The sequence below is a fragment of the Nannospalax galili genome, unplaced genomic scaffold (assembly GCF_000622305.1).
Source record: "Nannospalax galili isolate Female #2095 unplaced genomic scaffold, S.galili_v1.0 scaffold979, whole genome shotgun sequence".
NCBI lineage: Eukaryota > Metazoa > Chordata > Mammalia > Rodentia > Spalacidae > Nannospalax > Nannospalax galili.
In genome coordinates this window covers 180,352-190,170 of record NW_008343671.1, presented here as the reverse complement: position 1 = coordinate 190,170, position 9,819 = coordinate 180,352, and the positions used below count along the sequence as shown (strand labels likewise).

The 9,819-nt window shown below is 45.4% G+C and overlaps 1 protein-coding gene across 1 annotated transcript in view; it reads right to left on the bottom strand.

Annotated features, from left to right (window-relative positions):
* Window positions 1–7,858: 7,858 nt before the first annotated feature.
* The window catches only part of LOC103739560 (keratin, type II cytoskeletal 2 oral-like), a 10,164-nt gene continuing 8,203 nt past the window's right edge, over window positions 7,859–9,819 (bottom strand). Inside the window, exons 8-9 of the mRNA XM_008839966.1 lie at window positions 8,918–8,952; window positions 7,859–8,202 (exon numbers count right to left, since the gene is read on the bottom strand). Coding sequence (XP_008838188.1) covers window positions 7,859–8,202; window positions 8,918–8,952 — 379 coding nt within the window. The remainder of the gene's footprint in view (window positions 8,203–8,917; window positions 8,953–9,819) is intronic.

Sequence of the window (9,819 nt, the reverse complement as noted above, 5' to 3'; positions counted from 1 at the left end):
AGTATCACCCCTCACCAGAAAGTGACTTTAGCGAGATTTCTAGTAGCCTTAGTTTAGGGAAGAACAGCCTTGGGGACTCCGGGTCCCAGACAAGTAGTAGTAAGTGGTGAGGTCTGAAGAGCCATTCACCAATGTCTGGATCATTCATTCTGTCACATCCTTTGTCCTTCACAGCTGGACATGTGGAGACAGCAGTGAACACAACATTGCTCCTGAGCCCAGCATCTTCACTGTTCATTAGGAGAAATGGAAGAATAACTTTTAAAGTAGCATGAAGCCATGATGTGACATGGGAAAGCATGGGATGCCTCGGGGCCCAGAAGATCGAGGCTAAGCAGAGAAGAGTGGGCTTGGCAGGAAGCCGAGTGTGTAGCTGGCCAGAGCTTAATATAAGTAACAAGTTAGTTGGACAGTAAGAGCAGACTCCAAAAACAATTTAGCCATTTGAAATTGAACCATCACTAAGAAAGACTTAACTGAGATTATTGGAAAACCCTGCACATACATTCAAACAAAACAGCTGTACAATTCGGCATGGGAGATTCAGTTTCACAATGACTGTGGAACATGGTGCCAGCACAGCATGAGTCAGCAACAGGAAGGAGCTCCCAGAGGCACAGGCAAGGCCAAGGATGTGCAGAGAGAAGCCCTGGGCTGACCCCTTTCCTGGGCTAACCAGACCTCACTTACAGGGCTGGGTTCCGTGAGTGACCACCTAAGATGTCAGGGGGCATCTCAAAGCAGAAAATAAAAGTATTCCAGTGTAAAAGATGAAGGGAAAGCCACGTTCACCTTTATAGACTCACACACAAGGGATCAAGGTTGCCCCTCCCCAGAACCTCAGATAAAGAGCTTAAAGCCATGAATGAAGTTTACAAGGCTCCTGTGAGAATGAGGAGCTCCTACTGCAGGCAACTGGCTGACCCTGTGGGTGGTGTTTTGAGGGAATATACGTGTCTAAAAGGGAGTCCTCTTGATGACTTCTGAAGTCATTTCTAGTCTTAAGAGTCAGTTCCTCCGAAATAACAATAGTAACCCTGGAAATAATGATGATCAAATCTCACTCTTGTTATATTCATGAGCTGTGCCAAGCTCTAACAGATGCTGCGCCATTTATCAGGTCTACTGGTCAGCAAGTGCTTAGTGAATGCACATTTCCTCTCCAGCGTTGTGGCACACAGACATGACCTGACATAGTCCCTATCTTCAAAAAATGTATAACAAAATTGACACTCAAAACTCACAACCACATAGCACAGCATTAGTTTGACCAACTCTTGTTTTATAAGGTGATTTTAGATTTATTGTTTCGTTCATTCCTTGAAACATCCCTGTAAGGAAGGGTCTATTTTATTATCAAATTAATGAATAATAATGCTGACATTTTAAATCGCCTGCTTGAGCCAGTGAGATGGCTCAGCAAGTAAAGGTGCTTGCTGCCAAGCCTGAAAACCTGAGTTCAATCCCCAGGATTCACGTAGTGGAGGGAGAAAACCAATCCTTGCAAATAGGTCTCTGACCTCCACATGAGCACTGTACCCACATGTACAGTATACCCACACACATATACACTCAATAAATTAATTAATTAATTAATTAAATAAATGCAAATAAATAAATAATGTGTTTTTATTGTAATTGAATCACTTGCTCCCTCTGGGAGCACCCAGTTTCTTATGTCACTTCATCACTAACACATCCTTCAAGGATCCTCAGCTTTTTCATTTTTTTCACATTCCTCTCATCCATATAAAGGAATTAAATTAGAAATAATACACAAATGGGACAAATTTTAGGCCTCTTTTAGAGTTGTGCTTTGGATCAGGTGTTTATTTGATCTTATACATGAAATCTTCAAGCCCAGATGCAAGAAGAAGAAGAAAGGAGGAGGAGGAGGAGGAGGAGGAGGAGGAGGAGGAAGAGGAGGAGCTCAGAGAAGTTGAGTTAGAGGGCCATGGTAGTACCAGACTCTTAGAACCAGACTCTGTATCTCTCTATATCTCTATGTCTCTCTTATCTTCCCTGTCTTAACAGAGAGAGAAAGGGGAGGGCGGTGCAGGCACAGAGACAGAGAGAGACAGAAAAACAGAGACAGAAAAACAGAGAGATACCTGGACCCATTTCAGCACCACGGACAGAGAAGCACTCCCTTTGATGGAGCAGAGACGCCAAAGGGCTCTGACTGAGGTAAGCCTCTGCCATAAAAGACCAGAGACCTCTCTTCTCTTAACACATCATCAGGAAGCAGAGCTGCACACATTTGCTAGTACAGCACAGAAGTTACAAGTGTGGGTTCTGGAGCCCATATTCTATCATTTGCTGACTTGCCTTTGGGTCAATTGAATCATTTTATACAGAGATTGGATGAATTCAATTCTAATTCCCTCCCCTTCCTAGTTACATTACTTTGAGTGAATTGTTTAACCTTGGTTTCTATCAACAAGATAAAGATTACTATGGCATCTTCTCAGAGCTGTTGTTAGGACTCAATTATTTTAAGGCAGGTCTTGGTGCACAACAAGCATTTAGTACATATTAGCTCTTATCTAAATGTGACATCCTTGTGGACAATGACAGAAAATCATCTCTAGAACATCAACCAAATCGCAAACCCTCTTGTCAGCACAGTTCTCATTCTCCAAAGTTTACCTGCAGGGGTTATTCAGGCTTCCCTGGTTAAAAAAAAGCAGGTGTGTGTGTGTGTGTGTGTGTGTGTGTGTGTGTAGGTGTGTGTGTAGGTGTGTGTGTGTGTGTAGGTGTGTGTGTGTAGGTGTGTGTAGGGGGTGTTTGTGTGTAGGTGTGTGTGTGTAGGTGTGTGTGTGTAGGTGTGTGTGTGTGTAGGTGTGTGTGTGTGTGTAGGTGTGTGTGTGTAGGTGTGTGTGTGTGTGTGTAGGTGTGTGTGTGTGTGTGTGTAGCTGTGTGTAGGTGTGTGTGTGTGTGTGTAGCTGTGTGTAGGTGTGCAAATCTGTGGAGGTCACAGGACAAAGGTCAAAGAACAACTTGTTAGAGTCAGAGTCAGGTATCAAACTCAGATCCTTATGCTTGGTGGCATGCATTTTATTCATTGAGTCAACTTGCTGGCCCCAAATAATGCTGCTTTGAATGTAGGAGTGCGAATGTCTCCATGACCCTGCTTTTATTATTTTAGCTGTGTGTAGGTGTGTGTAGGTGTGTGTAGGTGTGTGTGTGTAGGTGTGTGTGTGTAGGTGTAGGTGTGTGTGTAGGTGTGTGTGTAGGTGTGTGTAGGGGGTGTTTGTGTGTAGGTGTGTGTGTAGGTGTAGGTGTGTGTGTAGGTGTGTGTGTAGGTGTGTGTAGGGGGTGTTTGTGTGTAGATGTGTGTGTGTGTAGGTGTGTGTGTGTAGGTGTAGGTGTGGTCAGAGAAGCAGGAGTTGGAATTATAGTCAAAAGACTCAGGGGAATTGGTTATGTGTGCCCAGGGAAATCTGGCTGACTCATTCCGTCCTGCATTATAAACCATGCCTAATTATATCTGAGTAGCAATGATTATGTAAAGCTAGGAGGAACCGTTAGAAATGCCTCAAGTTCAAGTTGTCTACATACATCTCTTACACAGAAAGTCAGACAGACCCTGCATCTTACAAAGCATGTATGAAATAAGTTTATGGGTGTTCAAATGAGGAGTATTTGGTCTTAACTGTGAGTAATTCCAACTTTTTTATGTGTATGAGTGTATTGCCTGGATGTATGTAAGTGTGCTCATGGCATGCAATGCCTATGAAGGTTAGAAGAGGGAGTCAGCCCTCCTGAAACTAGAGTTAGGGACTGTTGTTAGCTGCCATGTGAGTGCTGGGAACCAAACCCTGGCCCCCTGCAAGGGCAGTCAGTGCTCTTAACCACTGAGCCATCTCTCCAGCACAAGTAATCCCAGTTTTAATAAGAGGAATCATTATGTTCACAAACTGGGACACTAGAACAGATTATTCATGGGTTCCACTAGTGGGAAAAGGAAGTGTCCAGAATAAAAGAGAAAGCAGGTAAGCTAGAAAGACTGACTGAATTCGCATAGCAATCCTTACCCACCCCTAGCGGGCTTTACTGAATGTCATAGGCAAAGGTTCACTGTTGAGCAGATGGTTGCTAATTTCCTCACAAAATTTTTATATACTGCCAGTTGTCCCTCGTTCTTTAACCTCTGAAGTGTTCAAGGATTCCAGAGCCTTCTCCACACTCTCCAGGTTACCAGGTCCAACCAGAAGAGAGGTAGCCTCCCATCCAATCTCGGTCAAACATCCGGCTGATCTGCTGGTTCCTTCATGCTGTGCCTCAGACCAAGTTCCTAAGAAACATGCTGAGATGTAGGTATGGAGAATGTTCTATGATCAACGTGGAGGGAGTGATAAATGAAGCAGGATTACAGTAAGAGAACTGAGCTGATATGTATTTGGGTTGACCACCGCAAAGTTCTCAGCCAGCCCGATATGGAGTGAGACCTTGGGACCTGACACTGGGGAAGAGTTCCAAATAAGAATAAAAATCTGTACTCAGAAAGAAAATGATGGCATCCTTGAGTGTGTGAGTGTGTGTGTGTGTGTGTGTGTGTGTGTGTGTGTGTGTTACTGTGTAAAGATACATTGGCAAAGTTCTTCCAAGCTAGATTGCAAATTATTTGAAGATAGAAACTGTCTGTGTCCTCTTCATTCTAGGAAATAATAGGCACTCAGTTTAGTTGTTGAATAACTAAATGGACAGTAGTGATGTCATGATAGACTAGGTAACTATCAGGGAAGAAAGCAGTATCTATTATAAGATTGCTCTGTGAAATGTATGTCTATATGTTTATAATTCTGTATATTATGCATGTATGCATGCATGTTGATGTGTGACTTTTCCCAGGGAGACATGAACAAGTATCTATCTACCCCAGACAGGCTATAACAACGAAGCAAAGCAATGATTCCACCCAACTCTAGTTTGGGTTAGTCAGTGAGTTACTGGGGTTCCCTAAAGAAACATGGGTGATTCGAAGGTTGCTGCTTCACCAAGAAGCCTACCCCAGTATGGGTGACAATTCATAAAATCTGTATCCCTGGAGGTCCTTGCACACCTTGAAGTTAACTCCACTAGAGAAAGCTTCCTCTCCTCAGGGAATATGTATTGATTTGATAAACTTAGGGAGAAGCCTTGTGAGTCATAACTTCCTGAGCCTCATAGGCTTTATGAGCTCCCTACACCTCTAACTTTTGTAAGTCTCCCTAGTCTTATAAACCTCTCTCCTTCCTGCAGAAAGGAATATTTCAATTTAGTTGAAATGCCTACATGACTTGTAGGATGGTCAAATTGTAAGAAAGGATGTTTTCTTTTTATCTGGTGAAATTTTATACATTTTGCTATAAGTAATGTGCTGCTTTTATAACCTAGAAGAAAACTTTGAAAGAAGATAGAGAAGCGTGAAGGATAATTGATGAGAAATAAAGTAGTTACCAACAACAGATGGATTGTGTCCTAGAGACATAACTGATAGGGTTTCCTATCACTTTGGGAAGGCTTCCCTCACCTTCTGACCATCCCACACAGGCGAAGACCTGCTTTATGGACCTTGCTGCCTTGGCAGATGAAGAGCTACCCTGGTTCTGTCTTCAAGTGAAACATGGATCTGAAATGTTCTGCCAGACTAAGGAAGCCGAGGACTACCAGTCTCCGAAGACTTAGAAAGATCTCACACTCCCAACCCCAGCCCAGTCTCAGACACAAAGTCCTCACTCTGGAAGCTTCTGTGGTGCTGCTCTGTTGGCACGTAGTCAAGTCTCAGCTGTGTCACGAGAGTGGAGCTAATCGAGGAAGGCTCCTGGGATTTTGTGTGGACAGTCAAACTCCATCTCCTTGTGGACTACCAGTCTCCGAAGACTTAGAAAGATCTCACACTCCCAACCCCAGCCCAGTCTCAGACACAAAGTCCTCACTCTGGAAGCTTCTGTGGTGCTGCTCTGTTGGCACGTAGTCAAGTCTCAGCTGTGTCACGAGAGTGGAGCTAATCAAGGAAGGCTCCTGGGATTTTGTGTGGACAGCCAAACTCCATCTCCTTGCCCTACATGATGCCCAGACATTTTCCCTTGGCTTTGTTCAAACTTCCCCTCCCAACATGTCTTTCTAGATTGATGCTCTCCACCAGTTTCCAGTATCCTCCAACCTTTTACTCCCTCCATCATCTCTCTCCACAACAGTTCACAAGGAAGTCAGCTTTCAACTCTGTCCTGCCTGATTCGGGTTCAAGGAGAGGATCTGTTTTCCTTATTCACCTCTATTCATCCTTTAACTGATGATCAGACCTTCCCTGCATTCCCCATCTCCTATGAAGGGCACTGAAAGAGCACGTGGAATTGAGCTTTTACACACTGTACAGGTGGTGTGGTGGTTTGAATTAGAAATGTCCCCCTTTGGCTCAAGTATTTGCATACTTGGTCCTCAATTAGTGGCACTGTTTGGGGAGGTCATGGAACCTTCAGATGGTGTAGCCTTGCTGGGGGAGTGTGTCACTGAGGTGTGGCTATAGCCTTGCCCCACTTCTAGTTCACTCTCTTTACTTCTTGACCATGGTTGGAGATGTGACCTCTCAGCTTCCTGCCCCTGCTGCCATAACCTGCTGCCTGCTGCCATTCCTCCCCACCATGATGGACTCTTCTCCCTCTGGAATCACAGGCCAAAATAAACTAGTCTATAAGTTGCTTTTGGTCATAGTATTTTATCACAGCAACAGAAAGCAAACTAATACAGGCAGATGAAAGCCAACGTGCTCCATCACTGAACTACATCCCCAGTCCACCATTCGTTCATTGTTTTGTTTAATTTTGTAATTGGCCAAGAACCTGAGCAGGGTAAAGAGAGTGTTATGTATTGACTACATCAGACCCCAAGGACTCTGTTTGCAGAATTTGCTGTGTCCAGCTATTGTAGGAATGGAGCAAAAGAGTAAGGTCCTAGTGAAAAGTCTAGAACATGGGCCTGCTCCAAGGCCGGTGGACTGATGAGATGAGCTCACTGAGGATGGGGAAGGGCCCCACCTCCACACAATGAGTGTTCTTGGGTATACCTGCTGCAAGAACCTGAGCAGAAGAGCAATGGGGACACTGAGTCGGTTCAGTACCCTTTATGCATACTACTGACCTTCCAGAAGACCTGACTAACCTCTACTCTTGGACCTGGTCTGTTCTGCGAGTGCTTGAGTGAAAAAGCAAATGCCACCATGTAAAGTATCATGCAATTTATTGAGGAAAAAGTGCAACATATTCATCACTAGAAAATCCATAGCTCAGGGTATGAAGGGGACAGGTGAGTCAGCGTATGATGTCCAAGTACGCAGAGGGCTCCCTGAGAACCAACAGCCTGGAAACCTTAACTTCCACCCTCCGGCACTGGCCCCAATGCACTGCCTTCCTCATGTGGTGCTGAACAGAGTCAGCTTCACACCATCCACTCCCTCTGAGAGGAAGATGGCCAAAGAGGGAACAAGCTAGAATAGAAGGCCCAGGCAGTCTTGGGCTCAGGTGCTGCTGTCAAAATCAGGGGCCATTGGTAGAGACTCTTCCAGAAACATCATCCCAGACTAATAGCTGGACCACCCTGGCCTAGGAGAGGACTTGAAAATGTAGGAGCCAATTTAGCCCTTTCTCCAACAAACTTGAGCAAAAGCGGGTTTGAGTTGTATGCACCTATTGATGCCAAGCAGACCCTGGCCTAGGAGAGGACTTGAAAATGTAGGAGCCAATTTAGCCCTTTCTCTAACAAACTTGAGCAAAAGCGGGTTTGAGTTGTATGCAGCTATTGATGCCAAGCAGATAGTGGGGGTACAGTTGCAGGCTAGGAGGGAAGCAGGAGAGCAGAGATGTTTGGTCCCTGAGGATCACTTGGACTGTTGCTGGCCAGAGCTGATGATCCGGGAAAAGTGAACATTGGTGCTGCCTCCACTGCCAGACTTGAAGCGACTGCCTCCTGAGGTCTGGGTATCCCCAGAGCTGAAGCCTGTTCCCCTCTGGCTCACAGAGATGCTGCCTCCACCGCCAAGCCTGCTCTCACTGCTGCCACTTGGGTAACCCCCGCTGCTGCCTCTACTGTCCCCTCCATAGCTGCTGCTGCCGCCTCTGGAGCCACTGCTGCTGCCGCCTCTGGAGCCACTGCTGCTGCTGCCACTGACCCCTCTGAAGCTTCCAGAGCTGCTGCTTGTGCTAGTGACATTGCTGATCACCGCTGCAGGAAAACAGACACACAATTCAGGAGAAAGTCCCAGGAAAGCTAAAGGCTAACAATCTCAGCCCAGCTCTGCTCCATTGTAACTTACAAAAGATTCTCAGTCTCTATGGGGCCTTGGCTTGAAAATAACAAGTAAGTCTGGTACCCTGGCCAAGAACAGGAACCAGAAGTACCCACAAAACTTCTGGTTCTCCAAACTAGAGCATACTCTACAAGCACAAAGGTTTGAGAGGAGGCTCACAGTTTACACTAGGGATAAGTGAGAGCTGGTCAGTGTCCCAGGAATTCTTCAAGTGAGTTGAGCCATGTTGCCTAAAGATCTGTCATTAACAATGTTTCCAATTGCCCATTTTACAAGCCAGCATATGGGGGGGGTGAGTGTGTGTGTGTGTGTGTGTGTGTATACACGTTTCTGTGCAGGTATCCACGTCCATGCACACACATGCAGGGACCAAAGAAAGATGTCAAGCATCTCCAACTTATCCCCTGAAGCTTACCATTTTGGCTGGGCTGGCTGACCAGCAAGCTCCCAGGATCCACCTGTCTCCGGGCTATCGATTCTGGGATGACAGGCACAAAAAACCATGCCCAGCTTTTAAATGAGTGCTAGAGATTCAAACTCGAGTCCTCAAGCTTGCACAGCGAGTGCTCTTACCACTGAGCCACCTCCCTAGCACACCCTCACAGGAAGGTTTTTGAATGTGCTACTTACAAATGCTCACAGCACTCTGACATTCTCCAGACATCCTGAAAAGCAAAGAAGACAAGGGTTATTTCTACAGTGAGTCAACAGTACAAGAGCCAAGGGTTCATAGTCCTGGGAGCTACATATTCCCGTGTGCCCTCCCAGGGGTCAAACTCCCCCAGACAGGAAAGGCTAGTCCAAGGCTGTTTCCATGACATCTTCTCCCCAGGAAAAGGGACCGATGCAGGGCTACAATGTCTATCACCTCTACCAAACTTCTGTCCATTGCCCCATCTTCCTGCCCTCTTTCCCTTAGTCCTAAAGATCTTCTGCGGGTAAACTGCCACCCCCGCCCCCCAATACACACCCTTTGCTGAGACATCTTCCCATCTTTGCGTGCGTTTCCCCTTCTCTTTTTTCCCAGCCCTGGCTTTTTAATAACATTTTATTTATTTTTGTCTTATGTGTATGAATGTATTGTTTGCATGTATGTAAGTGCACCCATGTTGCACAACGCCCATGGAGCTCAGAAGAGAGCATCAGATCCACCTGGAACTGGAGTCACAGAAAGTTGTTAGCCACCATGGGAGTGCTGTGAACTGAACCAGATCCTCTGCAAAGCAGCCAGGGCTCTTAACCACTGAGCCATCGCTAGCCTCTAAAGTTTAGATCTTGATGTCAGTACTGACATGTGACAGCAAATGAAGAATATGTCAGGAAAATGTAGCTTTGCAGTTTCTAAAAATCCCCCTGCCCCTTCACAGGCATATTCTGCTCATCTTCCATTATTAAGGAGTAGGCATAGCAAACCATAGTTAACTTAGTTGGAAAACATTGTTATTTATAACATAAAAATATACAGATGAGAGATGCATGCACCAACATCTCAGTGTTATTAGCAGAAACAATGAGTCTTTCTGTAAGAAACA